This window comes from Salvelinus namaycush, chromosome 3 (assembly GCF_016432855.1).
Source record: "Salvelinus namaycush isolate Seneca chromosome 3, SaNama_1.0, whole genome shotgun sequence".
In the NCBI taxonomy this organism is placed as follows: Eukaryota; Metazoa; Chordata; class Actinopteri; order Salmoniformes; family Salmonidae; genus Salvelinus; species Salvelinus namaycush.
In genome coordinates this window covers 62,272,558-62,294,577 of record NC_052309.1, presented here as the reverse complement: position 1 = coordinate 62,294,577, position 22,020 = coordinate 62,272,558, and the positions used below count along the sequence as shown (strand labels likewise).

Below are 22,020 nucleotides of genomic sequence, written 5' to 3'. Positions count from 1 at the left end.
TCAATGTGTTTTAAAATTAAAAATGTGATCATATAAAATGTGTTGTGTTTATATTACTATTACAAATATATGATAATAAACAAACAAATCTAAACTAACAAATGTCAAATCATATTTCCTGCCGAGATGGCCAGTCAATTTGAGTAACGTTATTGTGTATTCTACGTAATGACACAGTTTTACGTAATTACGCAATGACATCACAACGTCATTTAGCAACTTTTAGCAACAAATCGACCTGCCTCTAGCGATTCCCCTGAAAATTAGTTGGTAACACTAGACGCATGCTGGTGATAAGCGCGTTTAGTTATGGACGAATTTAGTAAGTATCGTTCGCCGCTGGTGTCTCGATATGCCAGCAAGGAAATGGCCTACAACTTCAGTGACAGGAAGAAATTCACAACGTGGAGAAAACTGTGGATCTACCTGGCCAAAGCGGAAAAGGTGTTAGGTATTTTTAGTAATTTAGCTAGCCATCATGGATGAACATGTATGCATGCCCTCGTCTGTATTTCAGTAGCTAACGTTAGCTAGCTATAGTTTTCCAAATATATTTGAAGTCTATTGTAAAAGTTACGACTTTGAGAGACTTCAAGTTCCCTGCTCTAAATATGAGGACCTTAGAGTAAATGAACAGGTTCAGAATATGTTTGCCTTCCAAGAGAGAAGATGCAAACCATAATAGGCAGCAGCTAAACAAGTTAGTTTAGCTAGTAGGATGCAGTGTCTTGTGATAGTCATTGCATGGGTGTGGATTAGGGCTGTAACAATGCATGTAGTTATTCCTCAACAGTACCCAGTTGTTGGCCTATGTCAGGAAAATGACTGGTCAGGTTGGTAAAGTAAGTTACACTAGTCCAGTGTTAACCAATCCTGGTCCTCGAGTACCCCCAGCAGTACACTTTAAAAAACATTTATTTTATTTTATTTTTGTAACCCAGGACAAGCACACCTGATTCAACTAATCATCAAGCCCTCAATGAGTTGAATGAGGTGTGTTTGTCAAGGGCTACAACAAAACTGTGTACTGTTGGGGTACTCGAGGACCAGGATTGGGAAACACTGCACTAGTCAATCAACTCTAGTAGTCCTTCAGATTTAACGTTATCCCCTTAAATGAATCTAGCCTCTCTAACTTAATGTCTGGGTTCCATATCTTTTTTAGCCTCGTGACAACACTGCAAATTCCAATATTCCACTGCTGTTGGGCTAAACTATTTGGAAACTGGATATATATGTCTAGCTAGTCCACATGAATAAAAGTGCAGACTTTGAAACCTAAATAAGTGTTGCACAGCAAAGACCTTTAAGAGAAAAACACTAGGCAATTTTTTTTAATCTAATCTTTTTTTTTTTTACTAGGCAAGTCAATTAAATACAAATTCTTATTTACAATGACAACCTACTCCGGCCAAACCCGGAGGACGCTAGGCCAGTTGTGCGCCACCCTATAGGACTCCCAATCACAGCCGGATGTGAGCAATTTTTTTTTGATTAGTTTAAAGACAAAAATGACTTCCACAACCCTTCTAATTTACAGGGAAGCTGTGTGTGTGTAATTAACGTTACTATCAGACCCTCTGTCAAATGCATCAGCTCATCTGATCTGTTAGTGGAGGGGAAATGGACTACACAAAAGTAAGGATATAGGCAGGGATGGCCAAAAATGACAAAATACAGATACAAAATATCATAAAGATCAATGTATCAAAATAAATGACAAAATACGTGTGCAAATAAACACTACATGGCCAAAAGTATGTGGACATCTACGTAGACAAACATTGGCAGTAGAATGGCCCATACTGTAGAGTTCATGGACTTTCAACTTCATAGAATGCCACCTTTCCAACAAGTCAGTTTGTCAAATTTCTGCCCTGGTCAAGTGTTTCTCGTTACTACATGAGTAGGTGTCAACTTTTTGACTGATATTGTACATTTATATTTAATTCATTTAGCAGATGCTTTTATCACACCATAGTGCCATCATTCTGATACCAATGTAGGGTGAAAGGGGAGCCACAAAATGTGAACAACTATACAAAATTATATAGTAAAGTATTTTGCATTTTGGAAATATAAAGTACATTGGAGTTTAGTTCAGCCCGGTGTAATTCAAAATACTCTGAAGTAATTAAAATATGTCTTTTCAATATATATAACATAAATTGGGCAGGTAGCCTAGTGGTTAGAGCATTGGGCCAGTATTGAATCCCCGAGCTGAAAAGGTTTGTCGTTCTGCCCCTGAGCAAGGCACTTAACCCACTGTTCCCCGAGCGCTGAAGATGTTGATGTCGTTTTAAGGCAGCCCCCCCGCACCGCTCTGATTCAGAGGGGTTGGGTTAAATGCAGAAGACACATTTCAGTTGAATACATTCAGTTGGACAACTGACTAGGTATTCCCCTTTCCCTAAATACTGGTCATCACTGCCTATGGAGCCTTTTACCAGCTCAGCTGACACGCACGCACAGGGCCATGGGGGTGTTGGAAATCTCTCTTCTCGCACTCGCTAGTTGATACTTTAAACTTGAATGTACATTGTGTTCCCATACAAAACATTGTTTCGTCAGATGTCAAGTAGCAAGTTGGGCTACAGTGTCTTTCTGTTGGGGTGGGGTTGTCTAAAATAGCCAGGCCAAAATGGCAGGGTAATAGGACACCCCCTGAGAGTTAGCCTCTTTACTCTCCCTTCTCCTTGGCCCTAAGTAACCCTTCTATGTTTTCAGATATGTAAGTTGTATACAATATGGTGGAAACTCCACCACTGCACTGCCTATAGCCTACCTATCCAGAGCCAAGTAAAAACCATTGATGTGTTACTTACGGCTAAGGAGAGGGGTAGGGAGGGAGTTGAGACACTGCCCAGTAATGTCACTCGCTATTCTCATAAACACAGGGCCAACCTCCTGATCTCCTACTCAAACACCACATTCTATTTCTCAATGGTTTTAAATAGACCTACCGTGATGAAGATTGTGCTTGAATAGTTTTCCTAATTACTGTGTGAGATATGGAGCAAAACAACAACACATCTAGCTATCTGTTTGAAAGTGATCGGAAAATGTTGACCCACTTTCTGAACCGTTCCACCTCACGTCCCATTGACCCAATCGGCTTACTTTTTATTACATAGGAGCCTAAAATGTGCAACTACTACAAGTTGCAATGTTGCAACGATGTTTCGGCTTAATAAAAGCCAGGGAACACTTGATAAAGTAGCTAGCGCTTACACTGGATGCATATCCCAGAGTATCAGCTACAATGACCAGCTGCAGTGCTTTCCCTACACCCCTAGGGTACCATCTCTAACTATCTCTGCTCCTCTTGCCCCCCCCCCCCTCTGACCTCCAGGATCTTGGTCTGCTCCTTCTAACTCTCTCCTCTTCTTATCCTCCCTTCTCCAGGCTCTTGGCCTGCCCGTCACCGACGCCCAGGTGACCGAGATGGAAAGCCACGCTGAGGACATCGACTTTGCCATGGCGGCGGAGGAGGAGAGCAAGCTGAGGCATGATGTCATGGCCCACGTGCACACCTTTGCCCACTGCTGCCCCACCGCTGCTCCCATCATCCACCTGGGCGCCACTTCCTGTTACGTGGGAGACAACACGGTAAGAGAAGCCCGAGGACCACGTTATTTTAGGATGAGTGTGCTTAATGGTCATGTTTGTTTCTCATGGGTATATGTACAACTGAGATTTTTATGCATAATGACTGATACACCTGCTGTTTCTTTCTCCCAGGATTTGATCCTGCTTCGTGACGGTTTTGACATTCTCCTGCCGAAGGTAAATTAGAGTTGTTATAGACCAGGATGGATTAATACTACTACCCCCAGGGCAGCACTATATACTGATAGTATAGTGTAAAGTTATCTGTAACTTTTGTTGAAAATGTCTGAGAAAGTCAACCAAGTAAACTAAAAACAATATTCTGTCTCTATAGTTGGCCAGAGTGATCGACAGACTATCAAACTTTGCTGAAAAATACGCTGGTCTCCCCACCCTGGGTTTCACACATTACCAGTAAGTATGAACACCTCAGGAGGTTCGAACTTCTATATTAGTCCATGAGCGTGACCCTCAAATTTGGGCTGTCGGGCTCACTTGGGCCGACGATGTCTCAGTGGTTTTCCTCAAGGTTTGTGTCTCCAGAGTTGGAAAATGTGTGATAGCAGTGCAGCAATGGTAGCGTTCTCTGTGTTATCAATCTTTATTTCATCCCTCCATCCCATTTATTTTCCTCATAGGGATTTTACCCTATGACAAACAATGTCAGTTTTGAACAAGGCATTGCTCACGTATAGCCTTTTCTCATATATCATTGGAAAGCTTAGCTTCACAGCTATCCATCCGACATATTTTCAGAATTTTCAGGTCAACAGAACTTTGACCTTTGACCCCTAGGGTACATATAATAATTACCTGTGTAAGTCACTTAAAGGAAACCTTGACACATTTTAATCTTTGTTTGACAAGTGGTTCTGAAAGGTCATGAATTTACCTTTCAAATTATATATAATGTAACCAACTTTTGAAAGCACCAGCTACAACTATAGTTTTTTTTTTTAAATAGCCCATATTGTGCCATTGACATTAGAATGTTAGAAGCTTAGCCACAGAATTCCTGATGATGGAGGCACCACATTTCACACACACTGCTAGAACAGGCTTTTAAAAAGATTTGTAGATATAGGGCCATCACAGGATTCACGTATTAACTCAACAGAAACCCTTTTCCTATATGGCCGCCAAACAACTCAATAGGGTCTTATTGTATCAACTTCACACGATCATACCTGTATGAAATGTAACCGTAGCATGCCCAATAATATCATGAAATGCTCATAGTCATGTAGAATACACAACCAAATGAGCCAGCTGTGCAGATATAAAGATTATTTACAGAACTGTAAGGATGTGCCTGAAAATCTGTCTGAATTGCTGATTTCTGAAGATGGCATGATCAATTGCAATATTTTCTCTTCAAACATGTAAAATGGATATGTACAAGTGAAGAGTCATGGATGTGAGCTGATTAAAATTCTATACAATGTTATCCTATTAACTGTTGGGAGTACCCTTTCAGAACCACTTGTCAAACAAAGATAAAAATGTATCAGGGTTTCTTTTTTTAGCAATTTATTCAGGTAATAATGATATGTACCCTAGAAGTCAAAGGTCAAGGTTATGTTGACCTGAAAATAAAAAATGTTTTGACTGATTGGTATCTGTGAATCTAAGCTTTCCAGTGATATATAATTAAAGGGTATACGTGAGCATATAACTTGTTGCATACTGACACATTTCTAACTCTAGTGACATAGACTTGAGTGAGCCCGACCAATCCCCTCATGGCTCATGGACTATATGTGCCATTGTGGATACAGGTGAAGCCGGAAGTTTACATACACTTAGGTTGGAGTCATTAAAACTCATTTTTCAACCACTCCACAAATTTCTTGTTAACGAACTATAGTTTTGGCAAGTCGGTTAGGACATCTACTTTGTGCATGACACAAGTCATTTTTCCAACAGTCGTTTACAGACAGATTATTTCACTTATAATTCACTGTATCACAATTCCAGTGGGTCAGAAGTTTACATACATTAAGTTGACAGTGCCTTTAAACAGCTTGGAAAATTCCAGAAAATGATGTAATGGCTTTAGAAGCTTCTGATAGGCTAATTGACATAATTTGAGTCAATTGGAGATGTACCTGTGGTTGTATTTCAAGGCCTACCTTCAAACGCAGTGCCTTTTTTGTTTGACATCATGGGAAAATCAAAATAAATGATTTTAGGTCAGCCAAGACCTCAGAAAAATAATTGTAGACCCCCACAAGTCTGGTTCATCCTTGGGAGCAATTTACAAACGCCTGAAGATAACATGTTCATCTGTACAAACAATAGGACGCAAGTATAAACACCATGGGACCACGCAGCCGTCATACCTCTCAGGAAGGATATGCGTTCTTTCTCCTAGAGATGAATGTACTTTGGTGCGAAAAGTGCAAATCAATCCCAGAACAACAGCAAAGGACCTTGTGAAGATGCTGGAGGACACATGTACAAAGTATCTATATCCACAGTAAAACGAGTCCTAGTCGACATAACCTGAAAGGCCGCTCAGCAAGGAAGAAGCCACTGCTCCAAAACCGCCATAAAAAAGCCAAACTACGGTTTGCAACTACACATGGGGACAAAGATCATACTTTCTGGAGAAATGTCCTCTGGTCTTATGAAACAAAAATAGAACTGTTTGGCCATAATGACCATCGTTATGTTTGGAGGAAAAAGGGGGATCCTTGCAAGCCGATAACACCATCCCAACCGTGAAGCACGGGGGTGGCAGCCTCATGTTGTGGGGGTGCTTTGCTGCAGGAGGGACTGGTGCACTTAACAAAATAGATGGCATCTTGAGGAAGGAAAATTATGTGGATATATTGAAGCAACATCTCAAGACCTCAGTCAGGAAGTTAAAGCTTGTTCGCAAATGGGTCTTCCAAATGGACAATGACCCCAAGCATACTTGTGGCAAAATAGCTTAAGGACAAGAAAGTCAAGGTATTGGAGTGGCCATCAAAAAGCTCTGACCTCAATCCTATAGAAAAGTTGTGGGTAGAACTGAAAAAGCATGTGCGAGCAAGGAGGCCTACAAACCTGACTCTGTCAGGAGGAATGGGCCAAAATTCACCCAACTTATTGTGGGATGCTTGTGGAAGTCTACCCAAAACATTTGACCCAAGTAAATTGTTTAAAAGGCAATGCTACCAAATATTAATTGAGTGTACGTAAACTTCTGACCCACTGGGAATGTGATGAAAGAAATAAAAGCTGAAATAAATCATTCTCTACTATTATTCTGACATTTCACATTCTTAAAATAAAGTGGGGATCCTAACTGACCTAAGACAGGGAATTTTTACGAGGGTAAAATTTTATGAATTGTGAAACTGAGTTTAAATGTATTTGGCTATGGTGTATGTAAACTTCCGACTTCAACTGTATATCCCATTTGTCTATGAACACTCATGTTCCTGTTAGCAGTTGATGTTATTCTTCAATAACACAAACCCCAAAGCAAATCGGGGGGAGAAAAATGTATTTATTTGAAAAGGACAAATCATAGCTGTTATGCTGGGAGGTAGATGTTCATTCCCCCTGTCCTCAACTTTTCTCCACAGAACAAAGGAACACGATGCCATTTATATCCCCCCCACCCTAGCCTGGGGTTGACCAATCAGAAGTCCTTGCAGTACAACTGGGCCAATGGCCAAATAACAAGTATCCTGTTCCAGACTCAATGTACAGATCAATGAAAACGTGGCACATGTAGCTCTGAGTCTGACATTCCATAGATTCTGAACAGCTGTTGAACTGAAGACAAATTATTTCCATTGACAATTCCCTATTGACCATTGGTACTCTATTTACTTTTTAGTTCTCCTGTCCTCTCATCCTCTACGTTGTGTATCTTCAAAATATTCTGATATTCCTCTAGGATTAAAGTGATATATTCAGTGCTTCTGAGTCCACTTTATTCTCTGGCTTATTTCTCAGTCTTCATCTTTCAGTTTTTATTTAATTCTTTATTTTTTTCTCTCCACATTTTATTGGAACTTTTCTCACCTTTCTGTATTTTTTTTGTCTTCCACCTCTCGTTTTTTCATTTTTATCTTTCTCCTCCACCCCTCTCTCTCTCTGCCCCTCTTGCTCGCTCTCACTACCAGGCCGGCCCAGTTGACCACAGTGGGTAAGAGAGCATGTCTGTGGCTCCAGGACCTGGCCATGGACATGCGGAACCTTCAGCGTGCCCGGGAAGACCTGCGTTTCCGGGGGGTGAAGGGTACTACGGGCACCCAGGCCAGCTTCCTGCAGCTCTTCCAGGGGGACCATGATAAGGTGGAGGATCTGGACAGAATGGTCACAGAGATGGCAGGCTTCAAAAAGTGAGTTAAATTTATACTTTTATGTCAACAGTCTCTTGAGTTTCCTATGGACCACAAGTTTTGTAATTGGAGCCTAGTACAAACACATCCCTCAAATCTTTTTTTTTATGTTTATGTTCTCCAATCTTGTTAATTTTTCCTCCCAGGGCCTACATGGTGACCGGACAGACGTACAGTCGTAAGGTGGACATCGACTCCCTCTCTCACCTGGCCAGCATGGGAGCCACCATCCACAAGGTCGAAATGAGATTTTACTTTTGTGGAAATCAGTTTGTCATCCTTACAGCCCAAAGTCACAAGTCTATATACGGAGAAACAATGCCTCCTGGTGGTCTTTAACCTCTCTAGGGTACGTGGGACGGTAGCGTCCCACCTCTTCAACAGCCAGTGAAACTGCAGGGCGCCAAATTCAAAACAACAGAAATCCCATAATTAAAATTCCTCAAACATACATGTATTTTACACCATTTTAAAGATACACTTGTTGTAAATCCAGCCACAGTGTCTGATTTCAAAAAGGCTTTACGACGAAAGCAAACCAAACGATTATGTTAGGTCAGTGCCTATTCACAGAATAACACAGCCATTTTTCCAGCCAAAGAGTGGATTCACAAAAAGCAGAAATATAGATAAAATTAATCACTAATCTTTGATGATCTTCATCAGATGACACTCATAGGACTTCATGTTACACAATACATGTATGTTTTGTTCGGTAAAGTTCATATTTATATCCAAAAATCTGAGTTTACATTGGCGTGTTACGTTCAGTAGTTCCAAAACATCCGGTGATTTTGCAGAGAGCCACATCAATTTACAGAAATACTCATTATAAATGTTGATGAAAATACAAGTGTTATGCATGGAATTTTAGATGCACTTCTCCTTAATGCAACCGCTGTGTCAGATTTCAAAAAAGCTTTACGGAAAAAGCAAACCATGCAATAATCTGAGGTCGGCGCTCGGAGCCCAATCAAGACAAAAATATATCCGCCATATTGTGCAGTCAACAGAAGTCAGAAATAACATAAACATTCACTTACCTTTGATCTTCATCAGAATGCACTCCCAGGAATCACAGTTCCACAAATGTTTGTTTTGTCCATAATTTATGTCCAAAATCCTCCTTGTTGTTCTAGCTTTCAGTACACTTTCCAAACTCACGACGCGCGGGCAAGTCCAGCAGAAACTACGGACGAAAAGTTAAAGTTATATTACAGTCCGTAAAAACATGACAAACGAAGTATTGAATCAATCTTTAGGATGTTTTTAACATAATTCTTCAATAATGTTCCAACCGGAGAATTCCTTTGTCTTCAGAAGTGCGATGGAACAGAGCTCGCTCTCACATGAACGCGCATGGTCAGCCCATGTTCAGCTCATGGTAGACCTAACTCAATCCCCCCTCAGTCGGCCCCACTTCACAGTAGAAGCATCAGACAAGGTTCTAAAGACTGTTGCCATCTAGTGGAAGCCTTAGGAAGTGCAACATTACCAATATCCCACTGTATCTTCAATAGGAGCTGAGTTGAAAATCGACCAACCTCAGATTTCCCTCTTCCTGGTTGAATTTTTTCTCCGGTTTTTGCCTGCCATATGAGTTCTGTTATACTCACAGACATCATTCAAACAGTTTTAGAAACTTCAGAGTATTTTCTATCCAAAATATACTAATAATATGCATATTCTAGCTTTTATGGCTGAGTAGCAGGCAGTTTACTCTGGGCACGCTTTTCATCCGGACGTGAAAATACTGCCCCCTACCCCAAAGAAGTTAACAGTAGTGGAATGACCCACAGGTAATAAATTATACTCTCCTCAGATCTGCACTGACATCCGCCTGCTGGCTAACCTTAAAGAGATTGAGGAGCCTTTTGAGAAGGAGCAGATCGGTGAGTTATAAGAAGGAAATTGGTCCACTTCCTACCCAGGTATAGGGGAATCTAATCCCAAAACTAGGTTGAATCTCGATTCCTCGCGTCCTCTCCTTGCATCTTTCTCAAAGCGGATTGGAGCAAAAGATCAGAAGATCCTTCCCCTCTGATCTTCTGCTCCAATGTGCTTTGACAAGGAGCTGTGGAGGAAGGATGTGAGGAATCAATAATATACAATTGAGTTTCGGCCCTAGATTTCACTTTGATTAAGGCACCAACCAGTAAAACATCCTGATGGCTCTGAGTAAACGGCTAGTTTAAGATCTTTCCTAAATGCCAACCCATTGTTACTTGTCTGGGTCTCACTGACAGTCTCTCCCCCTCTCCCCCACCAGGCTCCAGTGCCATGGCCTACAAGAGGAACCCAATGCGTTGTGAGCGTTGCTGTAGTCTGGCCCGCCACCTGATAGCGCTGCTTGCTGACCCCCTCCAGACCGCCTCTGTCCAGTGGCTGGAAAGAACACTAGATGACAGTGCCAACAGGAGAATCTCTCTCCCTGAGTCTTTCCTTACCGCTGACATCATCCTCAGCACCCTGCAGAACATCACTGAAGGCCTGGTGGTCTACCCCAAGGTAGATTCATTGAGGTTTATTAGATAAGTAGAAGTAGTAAGCTTCTCCAGACAGAAATTGAGGATAAAAACACAATAAACCCGGAGGCTTTTTTCCATTGTCCTCATAAGGCATTATCACCACCGTTTTAAACCTTGTCATTTCATGAGTAATGCACACAACTGCATCTCTGCACACAGAGGAACAACATTCAACTCACACTGTCTTGCAGGACATCAGACTGTTACAGCCATCACAAACAGAGGCTGCTGCCAACATACAGACATTGGCTACTTTAATAAATTGATCACTAGTCACTTTAATAATGCCACTTTAATAATGTTTACATATATTGCATTACTCATCTCATATGTACATACTGTGTTTTATTCCATCTATGCATCTTGCCTATGCCGCTCTGTCATTGCTCATCCATATATTTATATATTCTTATTCCATGCCTTTACTTAGATTGTGTGTATTAGGTAGTTATTGGGGAGTTGTTAGATATTGCTGCACTGTCAGAACTAGAAGCACAAGCTTTTCGCTACACTCACATTAACATCTGCTAACCGTGTGTATGTGACCAATAAAATGTGATTTGATGTTATGTAGGGGTGTAACGGTACACACATTCGTACCCGAACCATTCGGTACAGGGACCTCTGTTTGGTCAGCACTGTGAGTGAATATAGCACACAGTTGAAGTTTACATACACTTAGGTTGGAGTCAATAAAACTCGCTTTTCAATCACTCCCCAAATTTCTTGTTAACAAACTATAGATTTGGCAAGTCGGTTAGGACATCTACTTTGTGCATGACACGTAATTTTTCCAACAATTGTTTACAGACAGATTTATTTCACTTAATTCACTGTATCACAATTCCAGTGGGTCAGAAGTTTACATGCACTAAGTTGACTGTGCCTTTAAACAGCTTGGAAAATTCCAGAAAATAATGTCATGGCTTTAGAAGCTTCTGATAGGCTAATTGACATAATGAGTCAATTGGAGGTGTACCTGTGGATGTATTTCATGGCCTACCTTCAAACTCGGTGCCTTTTTTGTTTGACATCATGGGAAAATCCAAAGAAATCAGCCAAGACCTCAGAAAGAAAATTGTAGACCTCCACAAGACTGGTTCATCCTTGGGAGCAGTTTCCAAATGCCTGAAGGTACCACATTCATCTGTACAAACAATAGGACGCAAGTATAAACACCATGGGACACGCAGCCGTCATACCGCTCAGGAAGGACACGCGTTCTGTCTCCTAGAGATGAACGTATTTTGGTGCAAAAAGTGCAAATCAATCCCAGAACAACAGCAAACGACCTTGTGAAGAGACCTATATCGACATAACCTTAAAGGCCGCTCAGCAAGGAAGAAGCCACTGCTCCAAAACCGCCATTAAAAAAGCCAGACTACGGTTTGCAACCGCATATGGGGACAAAGATCGTACTTTTTGGAGAAATGTCCTCTGGTCTGATGAAACAAAAATAGAACTGTTTGGCCATAATGGCCATCGTTATGTTTGGAGGAAAAAGGGGGAGGCTTGCAAGCCAAAGAACACCATCCCAACTGTGAAGCACAGGGGTGGCAGCATCATGTTGTGGGGGTGCTTTGCTGCAGGAGGGATTGGTGCACTTCACAAAATAGATGGCATCATGAAGCAGAAAAATTATGTGGATATATTGAAGCAACATCTCAAGACATCAGTCAGGAAGTTAAATCCTGGTCGCAAATGGGTCTTCCAAATTGACAATGACCCCAAGCATACTTCCAAAGTTGTGGCAAAATGGCTTAAGGACAACAAAGTCAATGTATTGGAGTGGCGTCACAATGCCCTGACCTCAATCCTATAGAAAATTTGTGGGCAGAACTGAAAAAGCGTGTGTGCAAGCCAGGAGGCCTACAATCCTGACTCAGTTACACCAGCTCTGTCAGGAGGAATGGGCCAAAATTCACTCAACTTATTGTGGGATGCTTGTGGAAGGCTACCTGAAATGTTTGACCTAAGTTAAACAATTTAAAGGCAATACACTCAATTGGTATTTGGTAGCATGTAAACTTCTGACCCACTGGGAATGTGATGAAAGAAATGAAAGCTGAAGTAAATCATTCTCTACTATTATTCTGACATTTCACATTCTTAAAATAAAGTGGTGTGATCCTAACTGCCCTAAGACAGGGACATTTTTACTAGGATTAAATGTCAGGAATTGTGAAACTGATTTTAAATGTATTTGGCTAAGGTGTATGTAAACTTCCGACGTCAACTGTGTGTATATCTATCTCAGAATGGGAGGATCCTCCATCATTGTTTAAATCTCCAGTTAGGGAACATTTCGGTTTCCTAGTAGAAGCAAAAATGTATTGAACTTTATTAGAGCATTAATTTGCCCAAGATGATAAGATATGAAGAAAATGGCCAAGTCATTAGTGTATTCCTTCAACTTTCTGAAGAGGCAATGGCGCGGGATGCCCCTGTCTGTGTATGGCTGTACACGATGATACTAATGACAGCTGTCTTCTGGTAGTCTTTCCCTAAAACCTTCTCAATGAAATGTTAACTACAAAGTAAAGTATTCAGACCCTTTGACTTTTTCCTTATTTTGCTATGTTACAGCCTAAATCAATTTTAGAATAAATTATAATTAACATCTACACACAATAACCCATAATGACAAAGCGAAAACAGGTTTTTAGAAATGTTTGCAAATTTATAAAAAATAAGAAAACACCTTATTTAGACAAGTATTCAGACCCTTTGCTATTGAATTCAGGTGTATCCTGTTTCCATTGATCATCCTTGAAATGTTGCTACAACTTGATTGGGGTCCATCTGTGGTAAATGCAATTGATTGAACATGATTTGGAAAGGCACACACCTGTCAATACAAGGTCCCATAGTTGACAGTGCATGTCAGAGAGAACCAAGCCATGAGGTCGAAGGAATTGTCTGCAGAGGTTTGAGACAGGATTGTGTCGAGCCACAGATCTGGGGAAGGGTACCAAAACATTTCTGCAGCACTGAATGTCTCCAAGAACACAGTGGCCTCCATCATTCTTAAATTTAAGAAATTTGGCCAAACTGAGAATTTGGGGGAGAAGGGCCTTGGTCAGGGAGGTGACCAAGAACCTGATGGTCACTCTGACAGAGCTCTAGAGTTCCTGTATGGAGATGGGAGAACCTTCCAGAAGGACAATCTTCTCTGAAGCACTCCACCAATCAGGCCTTTATGGTAGAGTGGCCAGACGGAAGCCACTCCTCAGTAAAAAGGCACATGACAGTCAGCTTGGAGTTTGCCAAAAGGCACCTAAAGAGAGAAACAAGATTCTCTGGTCTGATGAAACCAAGACTGAACTCTGCCCTGAATGTCAAGCGTCATGTCTGGAGGAAACCTGGCACCATCCCTACGGTGAAGCATGATGGTGGCAGAATCATGCCGTGGGGATGTTTTTCCACAGCAGGGACTGGGAGACTAGTCAGGATCGAGGGAAAGATGGAGCAAAGTACAGAGCGATCCTTGATGAAAGCCTGCTCCGGAGCTCAGACTGGGGCAAAGATTCACATTCCAACAGGGCAACGACCCTAAGCACACAGCCAAGATAACGCAGGAGTGGCTTTGGGAGTCTCTGAATGTCCTTGAGGGGCCCAGCCAGAGCCCGAACTTAAACCTGATCGAACATCTCTGGAGAGACTCTCCATCCAACCTGATAGAGCTTGAGATGATCTGCAGAAAAGAATGGGAGAAACTCCCCAAATACAGGTGTGCCAAGCTTGTAGCGTCATACCCAAGAAGACTTGAGGCTTTAATCACTGCCAAAGGTGCTTCAACAAAGTACTGAGTAAAGGGTTTGAATACTTATATTAATTTAATATTTCAGTAAAAAAATAAATATATAAATTAGCAAACATTTATAAACCATTTTTTTGCTTTGTCATTATAGGTTATTGTGTGTTGATTTGATGATAAAAAATAAAAAAATCAATTTTACAATACGGCTGTAACCTAACAAAATGTGCAAAAGGTCAAGGCGTCTGAATACTTTCCGAAGTCACTGTTTACCTGGCAGAATGATCTCATGATTATTTGCATCAATCCAGTAGTGTTTTGTTCAGCAAACTCTGCAATCACATGTGCTACAGAAACACTTAACCAAGCAAGGCTCTTGCTGGAGTGCACCTAAATGAAAGGGTATCTACACCCAAAGATGAAATGTATTTGGTTTTTGCCAGACCTATAATGTCTGGTGCATTGTTGTTTTTCTTTTAAAGTGATTTTGAAAACTATTTTTATTGTGCCCTACATTTATATGGCTCATGATCTGTTCCTGGGTTAGTTTGACATATTTTGCCAAATCTAAAATCAACTACATTAACTGTTGCCTTTTTAAAATGTTCCTGCTGTACCGAAACTAAACCAGGACCCCAAAACCGCAATACGTACCGAACCCTGGGTTTGGTGAACCGTTACACCCTTAATGTTATGTATCCCTTTCTCATCATAATTTTCATCTATCTTTCCCTCTCGCTTTCTCTCATCCTCTCTCGCTTTCTCTCAGGTGATAGAGAGACACATCCGTCATGAGCTTCCCTTCATGGCTACAGAGAACATCATCATGGCTATGGTGAAGGCTGGCGGCAACAGACAGGTACACACCCTTCTAGTACCGCATGACGCCCCAACTTTTTAGAACAGAACATATTTCTCAGACTCCACGTTGCATAATTAGTCCTGGATTGTATACCTTTCCGTTACTCTTTTTCCTAGCTTCACTTGAGTCCAGTGCATCCAGTGCATCTTCCTCCATCAGTTTAAAATATAATTTAGCTGTGATGGTGAGTGGGGATGCAGAGCCTGATGAGTCTTCTGTTACGTGTGCATTTTATACATCGGCGCAGCGACCAAAGTTGATACATTGCGTCTTTTTCATTGCCTGGTATAATACGCAAGAGCACGTGCCAGTCTGAGTAGGCTTTTCAGCTGCAAGTTTGCTGTCACGCAGCCTCTGAGTGACATAGAGGAACAAGGAAGCACCGTTTTGCGACCGGTATGCTTGCAGCTTTACAGGAAAGAAAATAGCGTGTCTATAGCTTAAAAGGTGAATAAAATATTACCCATATTACTGGAGCTACCCTTTTCTTCAGGCGTGATTTCGCGCACGTTTTAGATAATGTCACAATGTTCCGTCCCTTTTTAAACTAATCCCGGGTTGCTAATTATTAGTTTGATAACATGACATGACTGATAACAATGTTGTTCAGTCATGTCATGTTAACTAGCTAGCTAACAACCTGGTAACTTGACTGTAGGTCTAGACAAATTTGATTGGCACGAGCAGAAAGGAAAAGGGGTCTGCTACTTATGATATTTGCTTCAAAGGCAAGATTCATACAGGCCTAATGTGAGCGTAAACTATACCACAAGTCAATCTCTTTCTGGTGCTCCTTAAATTCTGTTTGGCACCTAAGTTGGGAACTGTGTCTGTGAGAGAACTGAAGAGTTAAAGTTTAATACAGTGGTTTCCCCTTACTGCTACAATGACTGCTATTTTCCTCCAGCCAAATCAGATAGGCCTTTGCAAATATCAGCCATTCTATGCAATATTCTAATATACAGTGTGAAGTTAATTCAATATGTCTTGTATTGAGTGTGTAAATATTAGTGATATGTTTTTTGCGTAGCACATGCGCAAAATGTTTAGGAAACGGGAACAAGCGTCCGGAGGGCATACAGGATACTGTATATTGATCAGAAATATAAACCCAACAGGTGTTGGTCCCATCTTTCATGAGCTGAAGTAAAATATCCCAGAAATGTTCCATACGGTTATTTCTCTATACTTTTGTGCACAAATTAGTTTACATCCCTATTTAGTGAGCATTTCTCCATTGCCAAGATAATCCATCCACCGAACAGGTGTGGCATATCAAGAAGCTGATTAAACAGCATGATCCATTCACAGGTGCACCTTGTTCTGCTAGACAATAAAAGACCACTCTAAAATGTGTAGTTTTGTCACACAACACAATGCCACAGATGTCTCAAGTTTTGAAGGAGCGTGCAATTGGCATGCTGACTGCAGGAATGTCCACCAGAGCTGTTGCCAGAGAACTAAATGTTAATTTCTCTACCATAAGCCGCCTCCAACGTTGTTTTAGAGAATTTGGTAGTATGTCCAACAGGCCTCAACCGCAGACCACGTGTAACCACGCCAGCCCAGGATCTCCACATCCGGCTTCACCTGCTGGATCGTCTGGGTTTGCGCAACCAAATAATTTATGTACAAACTGTCAAATACAGTCTCAGGGAAGCTCATCTGCATGCTTGTCGTCCTCACCAGGGTCTTGACCTGACTGCAGTTCGGCGTCGTAACCAACTTCAGTGGGTAAATGCTCACCTTCAATGGCCACTGGCACGCTGGAGAAGTGCGCAATTTACAGATGAATCCCGGTTTCAACTGTACCGTGCAGATGGCGTGTGGGGGATGTCAACGATGCTGATGTCAACGTTGTGAACAGAGTGCCCCATGGTGGCAGTGTGGTTATGGTATGGGCAGGCATAAGCTCCGGACAACGAACACAACTGCATTTTATCGATGTGAATTTAAATGCACAGAGAAACCGTGATGAGATCCTGAGTCCCATTGTCGTGTCCTTCATCCACCGCCATCACCTCATGTTTCAGCATGATAATAGACGGCCCCATGTCGCAAGGATCTATACACAATTCCTGGAAGCTGAAAATATCCGTTCTTCCATGGCCTGCATACTCACCAGACATGTCAGCCGTTAAGTGTGTTCCAGTTCCTGCCAACATCCAGCAACTTCGTACAGCCATTGAAGAGGAGTGGAACAACGTTCTACGGCCACAATCAACAGCCTGATCAACTCTATGCGAAGGAGATGTCTGCTGCATGAGTCAAACTTTTTTTAAAGATATCTGTAACCAACAGATGCATATCTATATTCCCAGTCAATACCTTTTGAAATTGTTGCGTTTTTATATTTTTGTGTAATCACACAGTAACAGTTTCTCTCGTGCCTGTGTTCTTGCTCCAGGACTGCCATGAGAAGATCCGTGTGTTGTCCCAGCAGGCTGCAAACGTGGTGAAACAGGAGGGGGGGGACAATGACCTTTTGGCCAGGGTCCAGGCTGACCCCTACTTCGCCCCTATCCTGGGCCATCTTGACAACATCCTGGACCCCAAGACCTTCATCGGCCGCGCCCCCCAACAGGTACTATACAGAACACCCCACTACCCGTTATCTTTGTTTTTCACAACTTGGCCTCAGATTATTGTCAGATCTTTTTAATATACCTTTAGTTCAACAGAATATAATCTCCAGCACACTGGGGGTCTTGGTACAGATTTCATGGTGGCAAAATATCCATTCAATCTGAGCATCAATATCATCATCAGTGTGCTCTTTGGTATTTTGTACAGTATACAGATTTTCTCCATGCGCTTATAGTTGACGCACCCTAACTCATCATTCTGTCTCCCGCTCAGGTGGCGAGGTTTCTCTCTGAGGAGGTACGCCCTCTGCTGGAACCTTACAAGGCCGAGATTGACGTCAAGATCGAGCTGGAGCTCTAAAACAGGGGACACTGACCTGTACAACTACTAATTTAACACTTACTTAGTTTTAACCAATTCTGAAATGATGATATTGTTTTGCAGGTCAGGAGTGGCCTTTTCACTAAAACACATACTGTTACACACCAAAATAAACCTCATGACTGACTAATTGCGTGCTGTATTGTAAGACAATAAAATACTGAAATCAAAAGTCGGTGAGTTTGTAATGTAATGCTAAACTAGCAGGGTTACAACGTATACATACAGTTGAAGTCGGAAGTTTTCATACACCTTAGCCAAATACATTAAACTCAGTTTCACAATTCCTGACATTTAATCCTAGTAAAAATTCCCTGTCTTAGGATCACCACTTTATTTTAAGAATGTGAAATCTCAGAATAATAGAATGATTTATTACAGCTTTTATTTTTTTCATCACATTCCCAGTGGGTCAGAAGTTTACATACACTCAATTAGTATTTGCTAGCATTGCCTTTAAATTGTTTAACTTGGGTCAAACACTTCAGGTAGCCTTCCACAAGCTTCCCACAATAAGTTGGGTGAATTTTGGCCCATTCCTCCTGACAGAGCTGGTGTAACTGAGTCAGGTTTGTAGGCCTCCTTGCTCGCACAAGCTTTTTCAGTTCTGCCCACAAATTTTCTATTGGATTGAGGTCAGAGCTTTGCGATGGCCACTCCAATACCTTGACTTTCTTGTCCTTAAGCCATTTTGCCACAACTTTGGAGTCATTGTCCATTTGGAAGACCCATTTGCGACCAAGCTTTAACTTACTGACTGATGTCTGGAGTTGTTGCTTCAATATATCCACATAATTTTCCTGCCACATGATGCCATCTATTTTGTGAAGTGCACCAGTTCCTCCTGCAGCAAAGCACCCCCACAACATGATGCTGCCACCCCCGTGCTTCACGGTTGGGATGGTGTTCTTCGGCTTGCAAGCCTCCCCCTTTTTCCTCCAAACATAACGATGGTCATTATGGCCAAACAGTTCTATTTTTGTTTTCATCAGACCAGAGGATATTTCTCCAGAAAGTATGATCGTTGTCCCCATGTGCAGTTGCAAACCATAGTTTGGCTTTGTTATGGCGGTTTTGGAGCAGTGGCTTCTTCCTTGCTGAGCGGCCTTTCAGGTTATGTCGACTAGGACTCGTTTTACTGTGGCAGTAGATACTTCTGTACCTGTTTCCTCCAGCATCTTCGCATGGTCCTTTGCTGTTGTTCTGGGATTGATTTGCACTTTTCTCACAAGTACATTCATGTCTAGGAGACAGAACGCGTCTCCTTCCTGAGCGGCATGACGGCTGCGTGGTCCCATGGTGTTCATTCTTGCGTCCTATTTGTACAGATGAATGTGGTAACTTCAAGCGTTTGGAAATTGCTCCCAAGGATGAACCAGACTTGTGGAGGTCTACAATTATTATTTTTCAGTCTTGGCTGATTTCTTTTGAATTTCCCATGATGTCAAGCAAAGAGGCACTAAGTTTGAAGGTAGGCCTTGAAATACATTCACAGGTACACCTCCAATTGACCAAATGATGTCAATTAGCCTATCAGAAGCTTTTAAAGCCATGACAATTTTCTGGAATTTTCCTAGCTGTTTAAAGGCACAGTCAACTTAGTGTATGTAAACTTCTGACCGACTGGAATTGTGATAAAGTGAATTGTAAGTGAAATCTGTCTGTAAACAATTGTTGGAAAAATTACTTGTCATGCACAAAGTAGATATCCTAACTGACTTGCCAAAACTATAGTTTGTTAACAAGAAATGTGTGGAATCTGAAATTTTAGGGCCTACGTCTGAATTCCATACTGTTCCAACACATTTTCCTAAATGAATGTATGATTCACCAAGTAAAACATCAACATGGTGGTTAATGAAATAACTTGTTAGCTATTTGAGGCACAGTAAACCTATGGAGACTAAAGGACCCAGCTTCCTCTTCAAATGGTTGGGGTCAAAGGTCCTTTGTCCCACCAATCTTTATTACCAAGAGGGTCATCATAGGAAGCTGATAATATTGGTGCAGTGGGACCATTATTCCACTCATTTATTCCTTTGTGTTTGACTTATCAAATGCTGAACAGTAGATGCCCTGTTACAGCTTTCAGTCTAGAGAAAAAGAAGGGTATATCAAGTCCTTCTGAAATATTTTTGGTTTCACAATAATTTATGGTAATGTGGTTGTGTGTGTGAGAGAGAGCGAGGCGTGCAGAGGAAGCCCACAGCTTGTACAGTATGTTACTGGGAGGAACTAGTGCAAGCAAGTAGTTGTAAATCAAGACATTGTTGGCCAGACTGTTACCGTAATGTCTTGCATAGCAAACCCCTTCAAAAATGTACTTTCAAAAAATGAATGCTTCTACGTAGAATAGTTACACAATCTAAAAATAATAGATTTATTGTATATTGTGCTTTTCATTACAAAGAGAATTTCAAATACGCTTTAAAAACAATAATCCATTCCGGGTTCTGGCATTGGCAAGTGCTGGTGTTCCACAGCTGACCGGGTGTTGAGGCAGTTCAGAAAGGCAGTGGAGGGAGTGTTGCTGGTACAGGAAGGGAGAAGTGTCAATCAGATACTGTAGATGGGCCTGGAGCTCTTCCTCGGGCACCTTTGCCGTATCCTCCACAATGTGTTTAAAAAAAATCTAGGATATACACTTAACACACATGAACAGAAATAATCCCATTAAGTACAGTATTAACAAGGAAAGTCACATATGTGTCTAAGTTCCCCAGTTCCACTCACAATGGGCATGATCCGATGCTCAGACATGAGCTATGTCCTGACCTGTTTCTTCATGGTGATACGTGGCAACTTTATTTGAATTAATCAAATTATAACACTGTCATGGTCAAAATCGCTATCGGATCACATCGTCACACTTCAATCAATACTGCCATCCTCATACCAATCTTCATTAGCACCATTATAATAAAATAAAATATCTAAGCCCCACGGCGTATTATTTCTTAATCCAGCCCTGACCCAATGTAATAATTGTACCATACAACCTTCTCTCTGGTAAAGCGAGTGAGAAACAACTTTCTTCTGGTGTTATTACGGTATATTTGACGGTGATGGCCAAGGGGGGAGATGCATTTCCTCTATAGAGGAGAAAAAGTCAAGAGGTTGTTTCAGCTTTACCTCCCATCTGTACATACAAGAAAACTGTGAGTTTAAACATTTTTTTTTTTTACTTAACTTCTCTTTCTCTGACAGTTAAATATTATTTTCTTCTAGGTTACCATGTCATAGAGCTAGCAGGAAAGGCATTTCACTGTACCTGTGCATGTGACATTAACTTGAAATATGACACTTGTCAATATATCTTATTTGTGTAAATTGTGTCTATGACATTATTGCTCTTTCTGTATCTTGCTTTCTTCTCTTTCCTTTTAAGTAACGATTTTTCTGGGTGTCATTTGATGAGGTTTTAACAGTCTGGAAGAGCAGGGAGCTTATTTAAACTAGACAGTTATTTTTCTCTTCCTATCACTCAAAATGATTTCTCAATTGAGTAAGCCTATAGCTTCAAATGTTCCTTTTCACCTCATCAGCTTTGATCCTGTAAGATGTGTACGAACAGATATCAACAGATACTCATCTTTACCGGACCTGGGTTCAAATACTATTTCAGTTATTTCAATTACGTTCACATCCATTTCAAATGAAGTATTCAGATGTTTTTTTTTATTTGAAAGTAGTTGAATATTGGAATGTATTTGGAAGTATACTTGGAAAGTATTGACATATATTAAAATATTTTCAAATACAACTAAATACTCAGATGCATTTGAAATAATGAATTTGAAAATATTTTCAAAGTATCCTTTTTATATTTTTTTGCTATCTTTTTTTATATGAAATGATTTGACAATAAATTCAAATACTTCCAATAGAAGTAGTTGATTTTGGCCACGTTATTTGAAAGTACTCAAATACACAGAAAATGTGTATTTCATAATTTGT

General features: G+C 41.0%; 1 protein-coding gene across 1 annotated transcript; it reads left to right on the top strand.

Annotated features, from left to right (window-relative positions):
- The first annotated feature begins 216 nt into the window (after window positions 1-216).
- Window positions 217-18,235, top strand: adsl (adenylosuccinate lyase). The gene is made up of 11 exons (XM_038981094.1): window positions 217-444; window positions 3,406-3,609; window positions 3,742-3,786; window positions 3,944-4,023; window positions 7,731-7,949; window positions 8,096-8,186; window positions 9,772-9,841; window positions 10,219-10,457; window positions 15,004-15,093; window positions 17,504-17,680; window positions 17,956-18,235. Exons 1-11 carry the CDS (start codon window positions 310-312, stop codon window positions 18,040-18,042), a joined length of 1,437 nt encoding a protein of 478 aa, XP_038837022.1. The 5' UTR covers window positions 217-309; the 3' UTR covers window positions 18,043-18,235.
- The last annotated feature ends 3,785 nt before the right edge of the window (window positions 18,236-22,020 follow it).